The sequence below is a fragment of the Leucopleurus acutus genome (assembly GCF_964270905.1).
Source record: "Leucopleurus acutus genome assembly, chromosome: X".
NCBI lineage: Eukaryota > Metazoa > Chordata > Mammalia > Artiodactyla > Delphinidae > Leucopleurus > Leucopleurus acutus.
This window is the reverse complement of record NC_139148.1, coordinates 83,416,268-83,442,319: the sequence shown is the minus strand read 5'-3', so window position 1 is coordinate 83,442,319 and position 26,052 is coordinate 83,416,268. Positions and strand designations below refer to the sequence as shown.

At 35.2% G+C, this 26,052-nt stretch overlaps 1 protein-coding gene across 6 annotated transcripts in view; it reads right to left on the bottom strand.

The window, feature by feature from the left end:
- Nucleotides 1–26,052, bottom strand: part of DIAPH2 (diaphanous related formin 2) — an 889,270-nt gene that overhangs the window by 643,990 nt on the left and 219,228 nt on the right. For all 6 annotated transcript variants that reach the window (XM_082864620.1, XM_082864622.1, XM_082864621.1 and 3 more), the window contains 4 exons: nt 15,027–15,101; nt 14,879–14,948; nt 10,525–10,661; nt 7,783–7,891 (listed from right to left, as the gene is read on the bottom strand). In XM_082864620.1, the coding sequence (XP_082720746.1) occupies nt 7,783–7,891; nt 10,525–10,661; nt 14,879–14,948; nt 15,027–15,101 (391 nt within the window). The remainder of the gene's footprint in view (nt 1–7,782; nt 7,892–10,524; nt 10,662–14,878; nt 14,949–15,026; nt 15,102–26,052) is intronic.

Here is a 26,052-nt window from a genome sequence, read left to right as displayed (position 1 = left end):
CCAGATGGCTTCACAGGTGAATTCTATCAAACATTTACAGAAGAGCTAACACCTATCCTTCTCAAACTCTTCCAAAATATATAGCAGAGGGAGGAACACTCCCTAACTCATTCTACGAGGCCACCATCACCCTGATACCAAAACCAGACAACGATGTCACAAAGAAAGAGAACTATAGGCCAATATCAGTGATGAACATAGATGCAAAAATCCTCAACAAAATACTAGCAAACAGAATCCAACAGCACATTAAAAGGATCATACACCATGATCAAGTGGGGTTTATCCCAGGAATGTGAGGATTCTTCAATATATGCAAGTAAATCAATATGATACACAATATTAACAAATTAAAGGAGAAAACCTGTATGATCATCTCAATAGATGCAGAAAAAGCTTTCAACAAAATTCAACACCCATTTATGATAAAAACCCTCCAGAAAGTAGGCATAGAGGGAACTTACCTCAACATAATAAATGCCATATATGACAAACCCACAGCCAACATCATTCTCAATGGTGAAAAACTGAAACCATTTCCACTAAGATCAGGAACAAGACAGGGTTATCTACTCTCACCACTATCATTGAACATAGTTTTGGAAGTTTTAGCCACAGCAATCAAGGAAGAAAAAGAAATAAAAGGAATATAAATTGGAAAAGAAGAAGTAAAACTTTCACTGTTTGCATATGATACTATACATAGAGAATCCTAAAGATGTCACCAGAAAACCACTAGAGCTAATCAATGAATTTGGTAAAGTAGCAGGATACAAAATTAATGCACAGAAACCTGTTGGATTACTATACACTAACAACAAAAGAATATCTCTTTGAAAAAAATGGTTCTGAAGAACCTAGGGGCGGGACAGGAATAAAGACACAGCTGTAGAGAATGGCTTGAGGACACAGGGAGGGGGAAGTGTAAGCTGGGAGGAAGTGATAGAGTGGCATGCACATATATACACTACCAAATATAAAATAGCTAGCTAGTGGGAAGCAGCCACATAGCACAGGGAGGTCAGCTGGGTGCTTTGTGACCTCCTAGAGCAGTGGGATAGGGAGGGTGGGAGGGAGACACAAGAGGAAGGAGATATGGGTATATATGTATATGTATAGCTGATTCACTTTGTTATAAAGCAGAAAGTAACACACCATTGTAAAGCAATTATACTCTAATAAAGATGTTAAAAAAAGAGAGAAAGGCAGGTTAAGGTTGGAGAGTGGATTGGAGTCGGAAGGAGAGGATGAAGATAAGGAAGAAAAGTACAGTTAAGGACAATACTGAATTTGAAATCCAGTCAGAAGGCAGCTGAATATATGGAATCTGTGAGTCAGGATGTATTTGGAATAGAAGAGTTCAGAGAGATTCATCACATAGACGTGCTGGTGGAAGTCATAAGGATGGATAATGCTGCCAAGGACAATGTACAGAATGAGCAAAGGACCAGAGCAAAGGATCAAAGGACTATGGATCAACCTCTAGGAATAAGTATATTTTAAGGCCAAGCATAGAGACAGGAGATTTTAAATGTAACAAAGAGGTAAAATAAAAATGAGGAGAGCTTAGTATCATAGAAGTTGAGGGAAGAGAGAGCTTTGTTCAAGAGTGACCAATAGCATTGAATGGTGCTGTGGAAACCAATATGATGACTTCCAAAGTGTCTGTTGCTTTTTATATTACAGAGGTCACTAGTGATTCCCCGTTACCAAAAATGATCGATTTGGCAATTATTCAACTTTGAAACAGGTTTAAAATAAAAGACATCCTTCTTTAACTCCGAAGTTATTTTTGTACTTGAAACATGACTACATGTTGTAAATATTTCTATACAACCCCCCATTGTACTAATTCTAGTTTTTAAATGGTAGTAGTATAAAATTGTCAATAAATAGTTATTTAGCTTCCTAAGTAGTAGCAGACATTCCTTCAACACAATATTTAACACACTCATTTACTTTTCCACATATTTCCTCCTTATCCATAGCTGCAGTGCCTTGTTTTATTATAAATGTACCTCTACTGACAAATAATAAATGATTTATCCAAAGCTACTTTCTCATATGTGATGGTACGAGTGCACTAATAGCTAATTTATAAGTATGCTTAGAGTAAAATCTCAACACTTGAGAACCACTGTGGAAAGAATTGCGCTACAGAGAATCAGTCCATATGCCTGAGGGTTTGTCTATTTAAGCATGAACATCTGTTTTTGCATGGAACTCTTTCTGAAGAGAATTCCTGAATTCCCACATTCTTAAAATATCCTAGGTATAATTTGTTATTTTATTTTTTTGCTGACTCAGGGGCATGATTAAATGTGTGAGTTAGTGAGAGATGATGGAACACATACATGCCCTCAGGAGCTATTGAGAGATACAGGGCTATTTGCTCTGATGCCAAATGAAACCAAATGTTATAATTTTTGAATTCCAGTTCCACTCTTTTTTTATGTTTCTATCTCCTTCTCCCTTGCTTTCATTGTGTCAGTTGTTGCTTCTTCATCATCTCAGTGCACAAGTCTGGAATAAATTGTCTTCCAACCTCCCAACTCGTGCTTCTAGTCTGCTATGGATGGAAAACAGAAAATCGGGCCATTAAGATAACATAGGAAGAAAGAGTTAATAGGCTCTGATTAAAGCCCAAAAGGTCTTTGTCATCATGAGGCTTACTTGATGGATTTGGTGACATTTTGTAGGCTACTCAGATTATTTTCTTTTTTTTCTTTTTTTTTGGTTCTGAGTTATATTCCAAAATGATAAATCTCTCAAATAGGTGAGGTCTGGATAAGTGAACCAACTGTATATTTACTTCTATGTTTTTGTGTACCATATCTAATTATAACATGCACAATTTTTTAAATTATTTTCAGCATGTTAGACAACATTTTTTAGATGTATTAAATCATGCTAAAATAAAAACACTTCTGCACACAGCTCCTGAAATACTTTAAGACATTGCAACTTTCAGACTAATAGCAGCCTGTGAAGACTGGGGCTGGTTTTTATAAATACATCATTGGAGGTTAACTCTATGACCTTCTCCTTCCATAAACAACTATTATTGGGAGGGACAAATTAGGAGTTTGGGATTAACATATACATACTACTATATATAAAATAGATCACCAACAAAGACCTACTGTTATAGCACAGGGAACTATACTCAATATCTTGTAATAACCTATAGTGGAAGAGAATGTAAAATATATATATACACACATTCATAGGTATACAGTCATACATATATATGTATATGTATAGCTGAATCACTTTGCTGTACACCTGAAACTAACACAACACTGTAAATCAACCATACTTCAATTAAATTTTTTTTTAAATAATAAAAATAAAAGTTAAAGGGGAAAAAAAACAACTATTACTAATGCTCAGTGTACCCTAGTTTTTCCTGATGGGCTACATAGAAATCAGTTTCAACTACATGTTGGTATTACCTCACTCTGTCTTTTGTGAAGGGGCTGGCAGACTACTCTGGTCTCTATTTTTTTTGTGTGTGTGTGGTACGTGGGCCTCTCACTGTTGTGGCCTCTCCCGTTGCGGAGCACAGGCTCCGGACGCGCAGGCCCAGCGGCCATGGCTCACGGGCCCAGCCGCTCCGCGGCATGTGGGATCCTCCCAAACTGGGGCATGACCCCTGTCCCCTGCATCGGCAGGTGGACTCTCAACCACTGTGCCACCAGGGAAGCCCTCTGGCCTCTATTTTTACCTACTGGAAGCCGTTCTCTTGCCTTCCACCCTACCAGAGTACTGGTTTTCTATCAGTAAAGATAATTTTCTGGAAAATTTCTATTGATCCTTCAAGACCCAGTTAAAGCATCACCTCATCACTGAAGCCTTCCTTGACTTATGCAGGACATACCTAAATTTGCCTTCCTTCGTGTCCTCATTAAACCTTACCAAGAGGAAAGGGACATAGCTGGGGAAGCATTGCTATTCCAAGCAAAGTGTTCTGCATGATAAAATGTTTGAGGGCATTTAAAAGGCTACAGCATATTTGGGAAACACCAGGTTTAATACGGCTAAAACATATGGTACATTTGGGAGTGTGACGGGCTGTAAGGCCAGAATGTTAGATTGGGACCACATTGAGAAAGGTCATTCATCATGCTTAGGCTTTTCACTTTTATCAAGCAATGGGTCATAAGCATAGATAGGTTTCTAGGAATGCTACTATGTTAGAATCAGATTTATTTTTAAAGGATAACCAACAGTAGTACAAAACATTTGTCTGTTTTGGGGAAGAATGTATCAGTTTGGGGTACTAATTAGGAAATTGTTGGAATTATATTGCTGGGAGCAGATAAAGACAGTGGAGATAGACAGACTGGGATAGATTCATAGTCTTTTGTAAGACTTGATGATTAATTGGATGCAGGGAACAAAGAAGAATGAAGTCTTGAGGAAAATCAAAGATCAGGAAGAAAATGATACCTCTCTATTATCTAAAATGAGAAAGGCAGGAAGAAGAGTAGACTTCTTTTAGGGGGGTAATCATGCTAAGGGAAAGAGAAAATGAGCTCATTTTACTAAGAAGAGGTACCATATAGTGGTTAAGAGCAAGTACTCTGAAGACAGATACTCTAGGGTCTAAAGTGAGCTTTACTTCCTATTTACTATGTGACCCTAGAAAAGTTATCTAACCTCTATGAGCCTCAGCTTACTCATCTATAAAATGGGGATACTACTACTATCTCTCTCAGACAATTGCTGTGAGGTTTAAAATGGTAACATATTAAAGTATTTAGAACATTGGCACATGGCTTATAAATGCTATTTTTAATTTTGAATTTTTATGACGCTTCTAAAACATCCAGTTAGCTATTTGGACAGGTAGGATTGAATACCGATATAAGCCAGACTTAAAACCTGGGGAATCACTAGAACATAGTTGGACGTTAAAGCTAGAGAAGTAATTGAGAGCATTCACATATGTGTGTATCAATACATATAGATGTATATGTATATGAGCTTATATACGTGTGTATATGTGTGTCCATATGTATGTATAAACAAAAATGATGACAGAATGGGACCAAGAAAAGAACATAAAGAATAAAATAGCCAAGAAGTAAGAAGAAACGCACGAAGAAGATAGAGAAAGAACAGTTAGAGGTATTCAGTGAGCAAGGAGAGGATGGTGCCTAGAAAGCCAAAGGCAGGAAAATTTTCAAGGAGGGAGTGACCAATAGAGCCAAGCAATCAGGATTGGAAAGAAGCCACTGGACTTTGAAATTCAAAGATCATTGTCAACCTTTTGAAGAACTGTGAAAAAGTTGAGTTGTGAAAGGTAATTTAGGAAACAGAGAAAACAAGTATGGATGATTCTTTTAGAGACTTAGACTATAAAATGAAAAAGAAAGATGAGAAGCTACTTTGAAGGATAACTAGGATCAAAAGAAGGCACTGTAGTATGGGGGAGACTTGAGAAGGCTACTCAGCTGAAGGAAAGTCAATGAACAGAGAACATATGAAGATATATGATTTATTGTCTATTTCTTGAACTACTGAAGATAATAAAACTCCTATCACAGGTACAAAATATATGAGCTGGAAAACTTCTGTGAGAACTTAATAACCTCTTTTGGAATCCAAAAAGCAGGGGGGTGGGGGGGTATGTAGTTATTATTTAAAAATATAATTAGTCCTGTATTTTAACAGAATTACTTCCTGAGACTGTAATAACATTTTGAGAAGTCTCAGGATACTACAGAAATAGAAAAGTAATTCTGTTAAAATACGGCACTCATTTCATTCTTTAAACAACAGATTTTAAACTTTTGTTTTTCATTCTGTATTCTGAATATAGTTTTGAACTTTTAGATATTTTTTTCATCCACGTGAAATAATCCAAATAAACAAACCCACTTCACAATTCTTCTGAGAGTACCAGGCTCTGTATATAACAAATCACTAACTTTCGTACCTCATTAAAATAGGAAATTTCAAATTGTGATTTGCATATGTTTGCATCTATAATCAGTATTCAACAATTTCTTGAATACCTAGCAAGACGTCTATGATCCTTCCATGTTACTTGTTAAAAACTTGCCACTTTTATCATTCCATTCAGTCCAGCTTCGTGAAGGCTAGCAAATGTCATTCCCACCTCATTGTGTGGGCTGAACTATTCTATGGCAGGGGTGTCATTTAAAGGTCAGACAATACAGTATACACATGTTGGCATCACATAGACCTGGCTTCAAATCATAGCTCTACCTCTCAACAGCTGTGTGATTTTGAGTGAGTGAGTGATCTGAGTGAGGAATGAAAACTTTGAATATAGATAAAACACTTAATTCCTCCTAAGCAAACTTTGCAAGACAAGTACAAACTCCTACATACAACTGAAAGTCAATGAGATTTAGTTAGGTAAGCCCAAGCACAGAAACAAGAACAAAGAGTTCAAGAAGTCATCTTAAAAAAGACAGTTTCCAAACCTTTCAGTAGAGATGTTAAATTTTATTGAAATAAATTGTATAATAAGAAGTATATTTAAAAAAGGAAACACTGAAAGGAAATCCCCCAAGCATTAAAAAATGTAATACACTGGCCATAAAAGGCGCACCATAAAAGTCTATCTGAAATGTTCATCATAGCTGGAGTAGAAGTAACAATTAACAAATTTCTTCAAGTATTTGGAAAGGGATTATAGTTTTGTAACACTACAGTATTTTCTTTGGACAAGCCAAATTATCTATCTGCTGTAGTTTGAATCTCTGGTGAAAACAGGTAACTACACTTAACAATAAAATTAAAAAGGGGAAAAGAAACTCTTTGTTTTTATATCAGATAAGAAATTTTAATATTTAAACACTCACTACTAAATAATTTCATAAAATAAACGTGGACCCATGTTCTCTTTGTTGAATGACACTACAGGGGTTTAAAAAATATTTCAGAAAATGTTTCCCATGGTACATTAAATGCTAAACACTGTCTAAAAGAAAGAGATGGGCACCACAGACTAACAAACCTGGCATCGAATTTGACTGTCCCACTTACAAGCTGTGGCACCTTAGACAAGTTATTTAATCTCAGCCTATTTGTCTCATAAGCAAAATGGAGATAATAATAGTACCTACATAGCCGAATTGTGAGAATTAAACTAGATAGTATATGTAAATTCAAATGTTTAGTCCAGAATTTCACACGATAAGTACAGTCAATAAATAAGAGTTCTCATCACTAAAGAACAATGTTATCTTTCATAAAATGGCTCATTTCCTGAAACCACCTAAGAAAAGATAGCAAATTTTGTCATTTTCTAAAGAAGACATATAGGCTGGGTCTACACAGGACTATGAGACAGACCATGACCTAAGAGTTGCAATTCAATCCTCCCTATTCTGGACAGTGAAACTTCTGAATGCTGTGTGAATGGCACAAAAAAAGAGATGTGTTTAGTTTTCTTAAATTTCTACAACGAGCCCACACAGACTTCATTAACCCTCAGGATAACGGCAGTGGCTGAACTGTTTGCCCTCTTGCCCTGATTAATGCTAAGGCTTTAATTTCCATGGCTTATTACAATAATTACTAAATTTCTATCCAAATATTTATGATCATCATATAATAATTCAAAGTACTTTTCCTAATTTTAAACAAATTGTCATTTTCACAGACAAAACCATAGCTTCTATGAATGACCAAGCAACAGGAAGAATTTCATTTTTATGTTCCCTTCTATTTAAATGCTAGCTAAAATGGAGTTGGTGTCATACAAAACCAGTACTCTAAATATAACCCTGGAAACTAACTCACCTGTAATTGCAAAGCTTCATGGTTTTCTAATCCTTCCACAATTGGTGAAAATCGTTCTCTGTTATTTCTTTCTGCTGCTGTAGTTATAGCTCCTAAAAGTTTATCTAGACTATAGAAAAAAAAATAGAAATGAGAAATACATCTTACACATACTATATGAATATGGGTTATCCCTTATACAGTCTTCCCTGTTTTCTTTCTGGTGCTTGATGTTTTCACATAGACCACTACAATTTAAGAATTGTGTTCTTGTCCACATATTTCTACAAGTCAAATGTTGATAGAGTTAAATAACTTTAGGGCACCAAAATGAAAATTCAATTTGAAAGTCTTGAGGAAAATAATTTTTCTGGGTGACATTTAAAAAAAATACTTAATTGATAAACATTAAAATTTTAAGTTTCAGGTTTTGATATTTCATGTGTTAACATAGATATTAATGTCATTTAAACGTGATATGGCATTTACAATTATTCAAAGTTTATTCAAGTGTAAACGGACTGTAATTTTATAATAAAGTGCTGAAAAGCGTAAATATTTTTTAAAGAACTTAAAAAAAAAAACCCAGGATTCTTTGAAAATGGAACAAGGAAAAAAACCTAAAAGAGAAAGCCCAGTAAATTAGAGAAGCATCTATAATTACCAAGCACAAGAAACTTATTCACCTGAACAAAAATATTGGAAACTATCTCTGTACAGTGTCTGAATCAAATTAACCTCTATGTAGTATACTACAATTATCAAACTATATCTGAAATTATAATTAACTCATAAAATATACCAGGGTAGGGTACATTATATGAATTAAGTACTGAAAACCTAACAGACTAGAAAAATATTTCTTAGTTGTGTATAAACTGATTTTTCTATAAAACCTAAGGAAGGAAGCCTATCTGCATAAGTTATTTCATGCTCAGTTTGTTCTCACTGAGATAAGACTTAATGTTGTGTGATAATATTTTTGTTCAGTGTTTGTCTTTTGGTTTCGAAGGATGAACCAGCACTAAGCAACATCTCATTTTATTCCAAGAGGTATGAGAAAGTCAACATATTAGAAGAATCCTAAATCTTTGCCTGCCCCATTATAATTCAAACTGAGATGATTACTGCCACATAGAGTGTTCAGAAGAAATATTTTAGTTCATGTCCGTAGCAGGTATTACATTCTTTATCTCAATGGTTTCTTACCAACTGGATATCAAATCTTTAATTTTGCTTCTAACTTCATATTATTTCCATAAGAAGAAATGATCTATGCATAGTCAGCAACAAGTTGCTGAAATTGGCACTTATGTGCACTCTGAGTAGTTACCAACAGCCTTTTGTTCTTTCCAACCAGTTAATTTAATTCCATTAATATTGCTTCATCTTTTCACTTACCATAGACAGAAAGGATGCTCAACATCACTAATCATTAGAGAAATGCAAATCAAAACTACAGTGAGGTATCACCTCACACCAGTCAGAATGGCCATCATCAAGAAATCTACAAACAATAAACGCTGGAGATGGTGTGGAGAAAAGGGAACCCTCATGCACTGTTGGTGGTAATGTCAATTGATACAGCCACTATGGAGAAGAGTATGGGGATTCCTTAAAAAACTAAAAATAGAACTACCATATAAACCAGCAATCCCACTACTGGGCATATACCCTGAGAAAACCATAATTCAAAAAGAGTCATGTACCACAATGATCATTGCAGCTCTATTTATAATTGCCAGGACATGGAAGCAACCTAAGTGTCCATCGACAGATGAATGGATAAAGAAGATGTGGCACATATATACAATGGGATATTACTCAGCCATAAAAAGAAACGAAAATGTGTTATTTGTACTGAGGTGGATGGACCTAGAGTCTGTAATACAGAGTGAAGTAAGTCAGAAAGAGAAAAACAAATACTGTATGCTAACACATACATATGGAATCTAAAAAATTGGTTCTGAAGAACCTAGGGGCAGGACAGGAATAAAGATGCAGACATAGAGAATGGACTTGAGGACACGGGGAGGGGAAGGGTAAGCTGGGACGAAGTAAGAGAGTGTCATGACTAATATATACTATCAAATGTAAAATAGATAGCTAGTGGGAAGCAGCCACATAGCACAGGGAGATCAGCTTGATGCTTTGTGACCACCTAGAGGGGTGGGATAAGGAGGGTGGGAGGGAGACACAAGAGGGAGGAGATATGGGGATATATGTATATGTATGGCTGATTCACTTTGTTATACAGCAGAAACTAACAGAACATTGTAAAGCAATTATACTCCAATAAAGATGTTAAAAAATAAAATAAAATTATAGTACAAAATAAAGCATCTAGTTAATTCAGTTAAGGAAGTCAAACTTTGTGATGTGCATGTGTGAGGGTGTATGTTGTGTAGGGTATGTATATGTGTGTGCCTGTGTGTGTGTTTAGCCAAAATTACTCCCTAACTGACCTTTTCCCATTTTTCTAATAATTGCTTTACCTTCAACTAGACAAAATTCTATTCATTAACTTTGAATATCCAACTTTGAAGAACTCTCCATTAGGATTCTATCTTTTTAAACCTATTTTTCAAAGAATCAAAAAAAAGCTAATATCCAAATAGATAAGGTAAAAATATCAATATTTTTTTCTAAAATTTAATAGTATTTTCATGCAAGTTATCAAAAGAAACAGCACAAAAGTAGGACTTGTTAATTTCTCAAGTGTCATTTTCTATACAGTTAATATAATAATAGAGCAATACGTACATGTTCTCTTCTCCAACAATACAAATAGCAGAAAGTATTTTTACTATTTCAGTCATCATGTTGGGTTGTTTGGGGTCAACTGCTCTTGCCAACAGTAAAAGGCTTCTTTCATCCCCTAGAATCCTTTTCAATCCAAACTGAAAAAAATTTTTAAAAATGAACTTTCATTCAAAATGTTTTTGGAACACATCTTTAATTTTAAAAAGCAACTAAACAATGATTTTCTAAAAACCAATACCTCCACAGTGAGGTTCTACTTAATTAGATGAATGTTCTTCAAATGCAGTTGTTTGTTTTTTATTTGAAATGACTGCATCTTGGAGTTTTGTCCTTTGGTCAGATATGATCTCCATTAGCCTGCCTAAAACTTCCATAAAAATTTGGAAGAAATATGGGAACCACCAATATTTTCTCAACAAAGAAGAATGTGTAAAGAACATACTGATATGATTTTCTAAAGCAGTTCTAGTTATGTCACTGGGTCTCCCTGGAGATGTCTGGAACTCATGGTTAAATTCTCCAATATGTTTGCATGGAAAACTAAGTTGAACAAAAAGGGTAAAACATTGAAAAGCTCTTTTGTATACTACATGTCAGTTAAAGAAGCAGTAGACCTCTGTATGGATTTTCCCATACCTTCTCTCTCTTAGCCTCCCTCTTTCAAGCAGTTGTGCTGCATTACAAAAGTTATGAACAGAAAGAAATGGAGCCTGGGTTTTACTAAGTGTCACAGTCAACTAGGCAGAGAAGCCAGACACCATTTTCATTTATTTTCTAGGCTTGAATATATGCATGCAAATGTACATCATAAGAATGACTAGGTAAAAAAATGAAGAAAGCCCAAAACTCAGGTTTTCACTACATGAAGAAGGTAATATTTTCTTTGATCTTTGTCCCACAAATTATTTCTCAGATTTCTTATGAAATATGTTTGCTTCTTGTTACAGTTTAACAGTGAAATCCAACAACATTTCATTGGAGCAAAATTGCCATTTCAAGCTATCCTTTAGTTAAACACCACACATTTGAATATTTTCATGGTTCCTAATTTATCTTCTAAAAGAATTCAGGACTAAAAAAACATAGCTAAAGCTCTTAAATATGACTTTACTCGAGGTCATAACAAATAAGGAAATTTACAGAGACAAGACAAAAAAAGGAAATGGAAGAGACGAGATTAAAAAGAAGCAAAGAAAAACAGAAGGACTATGTAAGTATAAAGGTAGCCAGTAAGTAATAAGTAGTAAGGAAAATAAGTGATGTGGAAAACAGAGAGATGGTTACCATGCAATTACCAAACTTAAAATAACTTTAAAAATCAGTTAGACTGAGAGTGAAATCATTTAATTTTTCAAATTTCCATTTTATTATTAAAAGTAGTTTGTAATGTGTAGGGACATACTCAAAATAAAAATGAAGATATGAGAAATGATGGAAAACCATCAATCTAAACATCAGAGCAATATTACAGCAATGGAAGTTAAGGGACAATGGGTTGCTTTTTATGATCCTATTATTACAAGCATTGTATAAGCAAAAAGAGTTTTTGAAGTAGGTAATCAAAACTCCTCAGGGCCAGCAAATTTGATGTATGAGTCATTTCAGATGAAAGTTTCATTCTTTGATTATGACAATTCATTCCAACATGAAATGGATATATTACTGTATATTTTTTTTATTTTGAATGTGTACTTTATGCCCATTGTTTCACACGCCTATAATTTAAAAGACCTACCATTTACTCATGTTCCTAGGACCTATGTGCAAGACATTAACATGCTCTAACTAAAGCCTAATCTTAATATAGAATAATCTAAGTTAAACTATCGTGTTTTACAATGTTATTGGGGATGTAAATTGGTACAACCACTATGGAGCACAGTATGCAGGTTCCTTAAAAAACTAAAAATAGGGGTTTCCCTGGTGGCACAGTGGTTGAGAGTCCGCCTGCCTATGCAGGGGACACGGGTTCGTGCCCTGGTCCAGGAAGATCCCACATGCCATGGAGCAGCTGGGCCCGTGAGTCATGGCCAGTGAGCCTGCGTGTCTGGAGCCTGTGCTCCACAATGGGAGAGGCCACAACACTGAGAGGCCCGCATACCGCAAAAAAGAAAAAAAAAAAAAACTAAAAATAGAACTACCACATTCCCCAGCAATCCCACTCCTAGGCATATATCCAGAGAAAACCATAACCCAAAAGGATACATGCACCCCAATGTTCATTGCAGCACTATTTACAATAGCCAAGACATAGAAGCAACCTAAATGTCCATTGACAGAGGAACGGATAAAGAAGATGTGGTACATACATAAAATGGAATATTACTCAGCCATTAAAAAAATGAAATAATGCCATGTGCAGCAACACGGATGGACCTAGAGATTGTCATACTGAGTGAAGTACGTCAGACAAAAATCATATATCACTCATATGTGGAATCTAACTTAAAGAAAAGGAACAAATGAACTTGTTTACAAAACAGAAACAGACTTACAGGTATGGAAAACAAACTTATGGTTACCAAAGGGGAAACATGGGAGGGGAGGCATAAATCAGAAGCTTGGGATGAACACACACAGAAGACTACTTTACATATAAGATAGATAACCAACAAGGACCTACTGCATAGCATAGGGAATGCTACACTGAATTCTTTTTGAAGATAAATTAGGAACCATGAAAATATTCAAATGTGTGTTGTTTAACTAAAGGTTAGCTTGAAATGGCAATTTTGTTCCAATGAAATGCTGTCAGATTTCACTGTTAATACAGAGTAGTACTAACCCATATGAGAAAAGAATCTAAAAAAGAATAGATACATGTATACGTATAACTGAATCACTTTGCTGTAAAACTAACGCAACACTGTAAATGAACTCTACTCTAATAAAAAAAAATCATGTTCTTCAAAACTGCCAAACTCTTAAGTAATAAATAATTACGTATGAACATATCAACTTCTGTCTCGTGGGAAAAGGCTCTACAGGAAATGTCACTTTCTCTAGTAAATATATACTTTCTCTAGTAAATATCCTGGAAAGCTGTAAGAGTTGACTACTCAAGTCAGTAAGAATTTAGATCAGAGTCCTAATTTTACAGGTGAGGGGACTGATTGGCAGAGAGGTCAAATGATTTTCTAAAGGCCACACAACTTAGTGGCAAATCATGGACTGTATTTCCTGATTTCTAGTACAGTGTTGTCTTTCCTTTATTTCTTTGTTTCCCTCAATTGAAAAAAGAGATCCATCTTGAGCTGTGGAGAAGCAATGTTCATTAACTGCTTTCTTGTTAGGTATCAGATTCTGCATAACTTTGTCACCAAAGACTAAGAGCTCAGAAGTTCAGAAATTCTGTACTAGTACTGATGGAAATCTTTCTGGAAGAAACTTCCAAGAACAGCACAAATAGTATATTCTATACGGGAGACTCACGTCAATTGGCAAGCATCCATCTGTTCCACATGCCAAAAAATTCCTTGCTGATACATGTGTGTATAATATACACATAATTATACATAATCCCACACACTTAAGAAAGACTGCAGATTACTTAAGTAGATAATCTTAGTGCATTGGCTATTAATAGCTATATTTTACTTCTGGCAAGTTTTGGGTTATTGTTATAATTATTTTTAATAAATATTTTGAGATTATTAAAATACCATATAAAGGGAATTATTCAATTAGTGAATTAGTCAGTGGTATTTTACCTATAGGAATATAGCACAAATCATGTATAAGAGAGTAACAAAACAAGTTTATAGAAAAAATGACTTTAACTTCATAACCTGAGCAAAGACTACTTTTAGAAGAAAAACCCTTGTCTGGCATTCCTAGAGTCCCTCATAATGCAACTGGTATCACACAGGTACAAAAAAAAAACCCTGGTATGTGCCAGAAATGTCTTTTATGTATGTTAACTCACTGACATTAATTGAACATAAAAAGAAAGAAAAATCTTAACCTTATAACGTTCTCAGCAAAAAAAAAAAAAAAAAAATCAAATCATAGCTTTGAATTGTCCTTTACATTAGAATAAAAACTCTCTGTAAGGAAATGGTATTCAACCTATCCCATTTAAATTTTCCTACTACCATGGGAAAAAAAGAGTATTAAAGAGTATTATCTGATTTGGGAACAAGACTTGTATGTTTGCATGATTGCAAAAACCTGTCAATAAATATTTTGTGAAGCAAAGTATATTTTAAATAATATTTAAATGAAACTCATGATGATTTGCATTATAAAGACCCTTTTGAAAACTGAGTAAGCATCCACTATTTTGCCTGTTTCATGGTGTCTGTCGGGCAAGTTCTCACCTTTTGCGACAGAGGCAGAAATAAATACTACTTACCTTATTGTTCATAAATGCTTTGAGGCACTGAATAAGTTTATACTGATTCTTCTTGTCAATATTTTCTTGCCTGAATAAAAGGAAAAAACATATTATGCTGTGCTTAAAAATGTCCCCCATGGTGATTTTTTTTCATGTTTATTCTTACTGTTTCTTGTCCAGAAGCTTTTCCAGCACATCCAACAAGAGTCCAAGACCTTCATGACCAAAGTTGTTAACCCAGCTATTAAATAAACAAGAAAAAAAAAGTATAAGTATAGAAATAAGTTTATATAATTAAAACATTAAATATCCCAAATTAAATTTTGATTTTCAGATCTGTTAATCCTGTCTTTATTTTTTTATTTTTTATTTTTTTTTAATCCTGTCTTTATATCGCGTGTCCTTCTTTTTTCCACTCCCATTGCTTTGAGTATTGACTCTATGGGGATGACTCAGAGAACTTTACCTCAATCCCAGACTTCTCTTCACATTTTAGATTGCCCATTCTACAGCACTGCCTTGGTTGTTTCACCAGCGTCGAATACTTAAGCCTGAATTTACAAAGCCAAATTTCTCTTCTCCTATGTCTCTGTTCTCCTAAGTCAACTCCTCTTCCATATTCTGATAATAATACTACTATCCCTTGCATCCTTCAGACTTGAAATACTGGCATAATTTCTTGATCCGCCACCTCTTTCACCTTTGCATTTATTCTGTTCATTCATTTAACAAATAGTTATTGAGTTCCCACTAAGTACCAGGCATGTTCTAGGTGATAGAGATATAACTGGCAACAAACTAAGCCCCTACCCTCATGTAGCTTACCATCTACTAAAAGGGAGACAGAGCATAAATAACTAACTATATAATAAAATGTCAATGCTTTGGTACTATGAAGAGAAATAAACCTTGGCAAATGGAATAAGGAGAGCCAGGATGTTATTTTTTAATGTGTAGTCAGAGAAAGATTATTTGATAAGGTGATATTTGAGCAGAGCCTTGAAGGAAATAAGGACTTTCCTAATAGAGGGAATAAAAGCAAATAGGGTGCTGAGGTGGTAGCTAGTGTGCTTGGAATGTTCCAGGATCTGTGAGGAGACCTGTGTGGTCACAGCTGAACAAGCAGGCTTGGAAGCAAGAATGGCAGGAGATGAAGTCCCATGTGTGACAAAAGACTTGAAGACTGATCACGGAGAACTTGATTTGACTTATTGTCATGACCCTACTCTACTACTACTCTACTTCTAGAATGACTCCCTTTCATTGTCTACCATTCTAATTTAGCCCTAGTTACCTTTCCTTTAATATGGCAGAAGCCTCCCAACTAGGGTCTCTGAGGCATCATTCTTTTCTTTTATTCATTTTATAAAATGCCAGATTACCACAGTCTTCTGTCCAAAAATTTTCTCTGGACTATTTAACACATTTCAAGTGCTGATTCTGATCAAGCCTCAACCTACCTTTCTAGCCTCAGGCCTTAGACCACATGTTCCAATAAAAATCAGACATATTCTCTTTCCTGGAGTCTTCCCTGCATTTCCCTGCTTGACCTCACTTCCCAGAAGGTAACTCCAACTCCGTCTCTCCCAACCCATCAAGGCTCAACTTGACTGTCAATTCCTCCATTAATGTTTTCTTCCTGTAAGTCCTCCATCCAAATGCATTATTTTCTCTTTGAATGCCCGTGTTTGTGCATCTCTTACTACTTGACATTATGATTCATACCACAAGTGTCTTCACCCACCTTTCTGGATTATAAATTCTCTGAAGACTGTTATATGATCTCACTCATCTTTCTGTCTCCCATAATGCTTAGCAGAATGGATTACATATAGTCAACACTAAATATTTTCTAATTAAAATTTAATTTAATTTACTGACTTGTGTGGTTAAGAGAATCAGCAGAATCATATTGTCCAAGAACTTTACAAACGTAAATTAACATACAGCAGGATGCCTGTGAAGCAATAATTAAAATCTATACTCGACATATTTAAACCATGACTATAGATCAATTCCACAGGTTTTAAATCACATTTCATATCTACCTAAGGTAAAGAAGAGACCTAAATTTCTAAGAGACTATCAGTAAGAAATAACAGATCACTGAAGAAAATACATTTAAAAAATAGCTCAAATATTTGGAACCAATCACATCCACAATATATATGGAAACTCATTTTAAACAAATTCTGCTTTAATTCCCACAGAGGAAATGAGAAAAAATCAATACGGCATTGTAATGATAATTGGCAGCAAGCTACTATTCAATTGAGGCATGTAATCAACCAGTACAATGAGCTATTTTCTCTAAAGACTTGATAATCAGTGGGGTGGTAGGAGAAGGAGAAAAGGACATCAGCTCTCTAAACATAAAATACTGTATTTAATCTATCACAGACAGAAATCAGCAGATATCCTAACAGCAGAAAATACCCTACAGCAACCTTAAAATAACAGAAATTCTGAACAAATTTATATATACAGCCCTCAGTATCTGCTTTGGCATCTGGAAAGATGAAATAATCTATGATTTCCTTAAATTTAACACTCACAAATTCTTTAAAGATTCTAAATTTTACCTGTTTCTTTTTATACCTAGTGCTATTAAAGTTATTAGGATTATTTGCTTCTTGGTCTAGGGAAGTGTTTGATACAAGACCATGATTTCTATTTGTTCACTTGAAATCAGTCACCCACACATCCCAGACTGTTTCAATTTGGGCAGCTGATGGTACTTTGGTTTCATTCAGTGAAAATTATTATCGGAGTGAAAAAAAAAAGGATATAATCATGAAACCTAAGTGTGAGGAGGCTGGGCCTATTTATTACAAAGTAGGAAGTGAAAAGTCTTAACTGAGAATATGTTAGGGCAATGCACAGAGGAGGACTGGTAAGAGTCCTCAGAGCTTTAAAGTAGAGAGAATGGGAGTACAAAAGGAGCCTTTAGCTAGGGGAATAAAATAATTATGATATAGTAGGATGACACTCAAGAGGTGAAGAGGAAGGGGTACAGCTAGACATACCTTTTTTTTCCTTTGTCTTGCCATTTCTCTGTCTTTAAGCATCAAATACTTTGTAGCCTCTAGCCAAACGCTTACTGTCTGTCTCTCTCTATATACATATATATGTGTATATATATATATATATATATATATATATAGTCTATATATAAATATACATATATTTAGGTTTTACCCAATACAAAAGTGGCCATGAAATGATTAAGTGGTTTATAAACAAAATGTTGGCTACTGTATGTAGGCAGGAATTTTGATACTGCAACACCAGAGTAAGTATAAATCGGTGGTTCTCAAGGTGTGTGTCCCAAACCAGGGGCATCAACAGCATTTGGAAATTTGTTAGAAATACAAAATTCTTGGGTCCCACCCCAGGCCTACTGACTCAGTAACTCTGTGGGTGGAACCCAGAAATGTGTTTTAATTACTCCTCCAGGTGATTCTGATGTTCACTCAAGTTTGAGAACCCCTGGCATAGAACAATGGTTTGCTGAGAAGTGGAGGAAGCCTTTCTCAAGCAGGACTCCAGGCTCAAAATTCAAGATTGCTCTAAATACCCTCCCAACCATACTATACATTCCCACTGCCACAGAACAGAGATGAGGAATCCAGTCAAAGCAAGTATATTTGGTATATTTTACAGAGTCTGCCAATTCCAGCTCTGAGTTATGCAGTACTAACTGGAATATCTAGAAGTATAAAAATACAGTTGATCACTCCGTTTAAAATCTGACTCAGATTGCAGAAAAAGATAAAGACATCAATTTTCTGTAGTATCTCAGCTTTGAAATAAGAAATTGCAATTTATCATGGCCCCCAAAGTTATAAGAGACACAGAAGCAACAGAGGATAATGAAGAACCAAGCAGCAGAAAAAATGGGCGAGGAAGATGATCTCTTATAATTTCCATAACCACTCTGAACACAAGGTTTTTTTCCCTTTCTTTTTATTGGGATATGATTTACATACAGTAAAGTTCATCATTTTGACAAAATATAGTCGTGCAACCTCTAACACAAACAAGATTTGGAACATTTCCACCACACCAAAATATTCCCTCATTCCCCTTTTGTAGTCAATCCCTTTTCCTTACTCCCAGTTGCCTGGCAACCACTTACCTGGTTTGTGTCCCTATAGTTTTGCTTTTTCCAGAATGTCATTAGAAATGGAATCATACTGTATACAGCTTTCAGTGTCTGGTTCCTTTCATTTAACATAAATATTATGATATTCAACTATGTTATTGCATGTATCAGTAGTCCATTCCTTTTTATCGTATGGATATAACACAATTTGTTTATCCATTCATCAATTGATGAATATCTGGGTTGTTTCCAGGTTTTGATGAGTATGAATAGAGCTGCTATAAACATTCACATGTACGTATTTGTGTAAGCATATATTTTCATTTCTCTTGGGAAAATAACTAGGGGTAGAATTACTGGGTCTTATGATAAGTGCATGTTTAAATTTTTAAAAACTGCTTTCCAAAGTGGCTATACCATTTGGGACTCCTTCAGCAAAGTGTAACAGCTCTAATTGCTCCAGATCCTTCAAACACTTCATATTGTCAATTTTTTTGACTTTAGCCATTCCCAAAAGTGTTTTCACATAAAGAAACTGAGAAGCAAAGTAGCTAAGTAACTTGCAAAACATCATTCAACAAGTATCAGTTCTAGGACTCACACCCCCACACCTAGGTCTGACTCCAAAGCCCATGTTTATTTCAATCATACCATTAGAAATTACTAACAGGACCAGTACATGGTTTCCTGTAACATCTGGCTCATGGCTCCAGCAATAACTCATTGAAGAAGAATTAGTAGTTGTTCCAGAACTATATTGGGCTTAAACCTACAAATCTATGTCTAGACACAGAATTACATGTTTTGTATTATTTAACAGCTTACTTCATTCATTTAGGTGTGATAGGTAATTTTCAACCCACGTTTTTCTTGTCTTTCAAAGTCCTAAGCTTCATAAGAAATCTACCAAATACTGTCAAAGAAAGATATCTGGAGACTCCAACTAAAACTTCCAATCAAGTTTAGGTATGGCAGCTTATTGGAAAGAACAGAGCCAGATGTAGCTTATACATTTTTTTTTTTTAAGATGGGCTAGAGCCCATAATCTCATTTCTTGGTATTAACATATTGGTGATTCCATAATCTCATTTCTTGGTATTAACATATTGGTGATTTTATGTTATCAAGTTACCTACATTAAAGAGTTGTCTTCCCATGCTACAAATACATGGTGATATTTGTAACCATGACTTGACAGGGGACCAGGTGGAACAAATGAATCACCCAAACAAAAACAATAGAAAGATCAGTGAGGACAGTTAACATACGAGTGAGCAAGAGTCCAAGATTAGATCTGAACACTGAAAAAGAAGCCAGGAAAATTTTCTAGGGAAGAAGAGGACTGACCCAAAATGAGACAGTATTTTCTGACCTTAGGTATAAAAGGTGTGGCTATATCTATAAGGCAGTCCAACATCCCTATATTGCTCAAGAAGTTAAAAATTGGGCTTTCCTGGTGGCGCAGTGGTTGAGAGTCCGCCTGCCGATGCAGGGGATACAGGTTCGTGCGCCGGTCCGGGAAGATCCCACATGCCGCGGAGCGGCTAGGCTCGTGAGCCATGGCCGCTGAGCCTGCGCGTCCGGAGCCTGTTGCTCCGCAACGGGAGAGGCAAAAGCAGTGAGAGGCCCGCGTAGCGCAAAAAAAAAAAAAAAAAAAAGAAAGAAAGAAAATTAGAGATCTTTTCCCACCTTTACTCAAAGGTCAGAAAAATAAGCCTCCATTCATCAATGGACTATCTCTGTGAGATCGCAGAGTGACATGGTTAAGTGCATAAGCTTTAGAAGAAGATACATCTAGGTTCCAATCCCATCTCTGTCATATTCTAGCTGTGTTATTTTTGATCGGTTACTTAAAACCTCTAAGCTTTAAAATAGGGAGGAGAATAGTACCTGTACCCCAGAAGGCCTTTGTGACTATTAAATGAAATCGTGCACAGTGAACCTGTATTAAGATATTTCTGAAAATATTAAAAATCAAAACCTTGAATGCTCTTTAAATCTTCTTGTCCAAAATACAGTATGATTTTAGGCATAAATTAAAGACTCCTTTTCAAAAATATTAACACTTAATAACATTTCATCCATTCATTTATTGATAAGTATCTTAATTGTATGAAATATGCAGAAGAATCTAAATAGACACTAAACTTCTACTGATTGATTTTTTGGAAAAGATTTAATAATTTAAATATTTGACACTCATATCACATCATGTGCTTTCTTTAACTTATTGCTATTATTCAACTTTGTGTATATTCATTACTATATTAATGCTGGCCAATTCACATTGAAATAGACATAGAAATTACAATGGTGGGGGAAGGGGGATATGCAGAGAGAGAGAAGTCTATTTATAGTTCATGCATAATTCTGACAGAAAGATATCTAAATATATCAAGGTTTTAAAACAGAAATCTACCCCAGGCTTTCAGAACTTCTGAGGTCATTATTTTTAAAGGGCCCACTTACACTGATTGGTATGATCAAGGGAAAGAAAATCTTATATCTAATGAAAGTATCAGAGGATTTGTTGAACCCTAAGTCCATGAGAAAGCAAGATTCTCCCCTCTCTAGCTCTCCAGGGCAAAACAAAGTGAGGAAAACTCTATAAATGTGCCTATTTTACGAGGAAATGATGTTCTGCTCCCTCACACATAAATGTAAAGGAAAATCCTACACAGATTCCAAAAACTTCAACCTTTTATCCGTAAGTTGGACATTCAGACTCTGAATTATTTAATTACAGTTCATGTAAATATAACTTAAAATCAGATTAGTGGACGGATGAGTTCAGTATACTATACGCAATACAGATATAACAGGAAGTAGTGACTACATGCACATTTATAATTAGACTGTCCAGATTCACGTCTTTCTTTCAAAAGGCTTAAAGATAAAATTAGGAAGTTCTATCATGAGTCCCATAAGCAGTAAAGGCAATTGGTCTCATGTGCCGAAGTCCAATATTAGTCATGTCATCCCTTTATCACTGTTTGTACAGTGCTAAAGGCTAGTATAGAGGGTTATGTGTTCTGTACAAAGAATTTTATTTCTCTCTAATGGTGTTCTATTCCCATGTGTAATCTCATACTACAACCCAAATCACTGGAACATCAAATAAAATGAAGGATAGTCCAGAGTTTCTTGGGGGAATTGATAAAATTGGTAAAATTATAAGACACGAAACAACTAATTCAAAGGGTTGAGGAGACTTTAAAGATGATTGCAAATAGTGTTTACATATTTTAATACCAGGGAAACATCTCATTTTAATACCAATGTTGCCAATGTAATGTTTTCAGTGAAATTAAAACCAAACCTTAGTTATAGGCCCTTATGGAAAGAAAAAGGGTGCTGGGTGATTAAAACTAATGCACAACCCAATGCAAACAGTCCACATATCAACATCTCCAAACAGTAGCCAAGAAAAACCTAGTATTTTCAGCCTTTTTAAAGGATAATTTGTTCAGCCAAATCAACTTCATAGATAATTCCACTATCAATAACATACATCCGTGAAAAAGATAAATGTTAACAACAAAAACAACATGGATTTGTACATGCTATGACTGCCTTGGTCTTAACCAGATAAAAAAATATATATCCACTCAGGTTTGTCTCCATGAAAGTAAATACAATACCCTTGGGCATTTCAATGTCCTTCGAAACTATTCATCATGGTAGATTAGTACATGAACTATTTCTGACCAATTTAGAATATCTATTATTTGTAACACTGCCATTTCCAGACATTTGTACAAATCCCTTTGAAGCATGATATTCACTGACCACTTATTTCACCTGATTCATAAAAAGGTTGAATATGTCAATTTTCCAGCTCTTAGTGGTTTTGACTTCAGTATTGAAACAGGTTACAATTTCCTTAGAAAACACCAAAGAAGACACTCCATCTTTCCCTATATCCTCTGCTTTTTGCTTAAGAGGGTTTTACCTGGCTGCATTTATTCTCCCCATCAGGTCTCATTGGAAAAATCCTGCTCTGTTTCATGCTACTCACACATTTTTTTAAGAGTTGCTCACAACAAATTGTAAATGCCTGAGTTACATATAAAAATCTCCTGAGGGCAATAGTTTAAGTAAAATTCTCCCTCAAAGGATAAAAGTTTCTTATTTATTAAAATCAATTTCTTAAGCTCTCAAAATTATCAATACTTTGGAGATAGTCATAATGGCTTAAGTCCAAATCTGTTAAAATGCCCAAAAGGCTATCGAGCAAAGAATATTTTCCTCCTCACCCTTCTTTAAAAAGTATTCTTAGAAAAATATAAGAGACAGCCTTAGCCTAATGTAATGATGAAAACAAAATGTACCAAAAATGTGAATGAAATTAAAAATAGTCTTTAATCTATAGTAAATAGAGGGGAAGCAGGGAGAAAGACCATTCCAAACATTCAAGCAAAAGCCAGTCATGTTTTAAATTTTCTTCGTATGTTTGAAATTGTGAATATAATTATGTTAGCATACTTAAGTCATCTTCTTAGTGATATAACCAGTCAAACTTATAATAAAATGTTAACTTCCACAAGAAAAATGTATTTTCCTAAGCTAAGTAATAAAGTTAAAATTCTATCACACACTCCACAGGACGTCCAATTTCTTTTAGTAGTGGAATTTTGTTAAAATGAACTTACTCCAGGAAATCACATTCCTAATTTATACACCCTGGAAATGAAAGAGAGCTGACACCAAGTTTATTGTGAATAAGGTTAGAAGTTCTTTGAATGCAAGGAGGAAAACAGAGAGGTGTTAGCAGGTACCGCCACACATTTCATTTTTTCCTACACCAATCTGCATGTTATACTAACTGGCTCTGGTGGGCAGCAGAGAAGGTCAGTGAATGCTCTTTCATGGTAACAGGGGTAAGGAGAGTTGAAAGATAATTGCTATTTGATGACTGAACAACAGAAATGCAACAGTCCGTCTCACCTACCAGGTGCAGTTCCAAAAACATATAATTAAAGACTCATTATAGAGTGTGATAGCTATGTAGACAAAGATCAAAGAAATTTAATGTTCCTGAATATTTTTAGCACAGGATAACTGCAACCAAACCACAAAGAACCATTTCTTTGGGTCCTCATGGTGGATGTCAAAAAATCTCAGCAAGTTCAAATGTTTTATTGTCTCAGAATGTGATCCGTAATGGTAAATTTCTGGTCTTTTCTAGTTTATCTTTATATAATATTTTAAAACCCCCTTCCCCTAAAACTGATAAAGATACTATGGAAATTATGTGTGCACCTGTATGTACATATGTGCACTCTTAAATATAGTTAAACATCTTAATATATCCAACTTTAATAAATTTTTTCAAAACATAATCATTGAATAATGAACAGTCAAAATCTTTAATAACCCCACATTAAACACCATGAGAATTGTTAAGGCTTATCTAACACAAATTAAACCAAAAAACTCACTATTTTTCTCTTCCACAGTGATATAAATCATCTAAAACAATGACAACAAAACAATAATAATAAACTGTATATGACATACAGATAAAATCTTTATAGGATTACAATGCAGTATAATAAAGTCCCTAAGAAAGAAATATTAGCCTTCTACTATATTCAACCTGCCTTGCACTCACTTTCAGAAAAATCTAGAAACATAGCTACTCCTAAAGTTACAATATTTGATAAGTCTTTGAAAACATACGAATGCTTTTTAAAGAAAGCATAATGCTTTAACTGCTTAAGTAACTTTGACCTCCTTCAAAAATGCAAGGACCGGGCTTCCCTGGTGGCTCAGTGGTTGAGAGTCCACCTGCCGATGCAGGGGACACGGGTTCGTGCCCCGGTCCAGGAAGATCCCACATGCCGCGGAGCGGCTGCGCCCGTGAGCCATGGCCGCTGAGCCTGCGCGTCCGGAGTCTGTGCTCCACAACGGCAGAGGCCACAACAGTGAGAGGCCCGCGTACCGCAAAAAAAAAAAAAAAAAAAAAAAAAAAAAAAAAAAAAAAAAAAAAAAAATGCAAGGACTTTCTTTTCAATTGGAACAGTTAAAAACCGAAACAGACACAACTTAAATTAACAACAAGGTTTTATCTTCATTTATAAACAAACCTCTATGAAAGAACATGCACTCACAAGAGTAGCTTTACTGGTTGTGAAATTAAACTGTTACTCCATATTGGCTCCTTCATTTTACAGATGAAGAAAATAAAAGAATTTTATTGACTTGTTTTAGATCACAGAGCTTGTTAATGGCAAAACCATGATTGGAATCAATCATTCCTCAGTCCTTACATACCTCCCATTCAACTGTATTATCAACAATTAACAAATATATCACCAATTAGTGGTTACAAGTTTTTTGGTTATTTTCCTTTCATGAAGGAATATTGGATAAAAGTTAAAATATATTCAAATATCATCAATGTGTATATTTAGATGTGAAAGCAATACCAGTGAGGAATTTTTAAAAATTATTTATTATGGATTCTATCAAGAAGCAAGGGAAACTTTAGACAATAAACACATAGGGGATATTCAAAAATATACTTTCTTTCTTCTTCCCATATACCAATAAATAAAATAGTTAACTTGCTCAGCACAGATGCAGAGCCCTGCCATATTGCAATTCATTATTATAGATTGTAGACATACCAGTGAAGCACAGATCTGTAAACATCCACTTCAAAAAATGTAGCAATTGTTAGTTGATATTTAGCCTGACACAATAATCAAGTATTAGGAAGCACCTGGAAAAAATGGAGCCATTCAACTTTAATTTGGGAATAATAGTTCTTGGTTAGCCTTACTTGCTTCCTTACCCAGCACTAATGAAGTGGTCAGCCATCGGATTGCTTCCGATGGAGTTCAGAACACAACACCCCAAAATATGGCACCCTGGCATAATGAATATCTTAAGCTGAAGGAGTCTGAGAAAAGGGCAGAACCAAGAAGGTCACTCTGACCTCACTGCTCCCCAACCCAGCCCCTTCTCCCATGAAAGCAGGAGATAAATCTCCCATGTAAAAGTCACCCATCCTGCCTGTATGTACCACGTGAAGGAAACGCATTCTTATCATCCGAGGCAGGGAATTGAGGGCGCAGAAGGC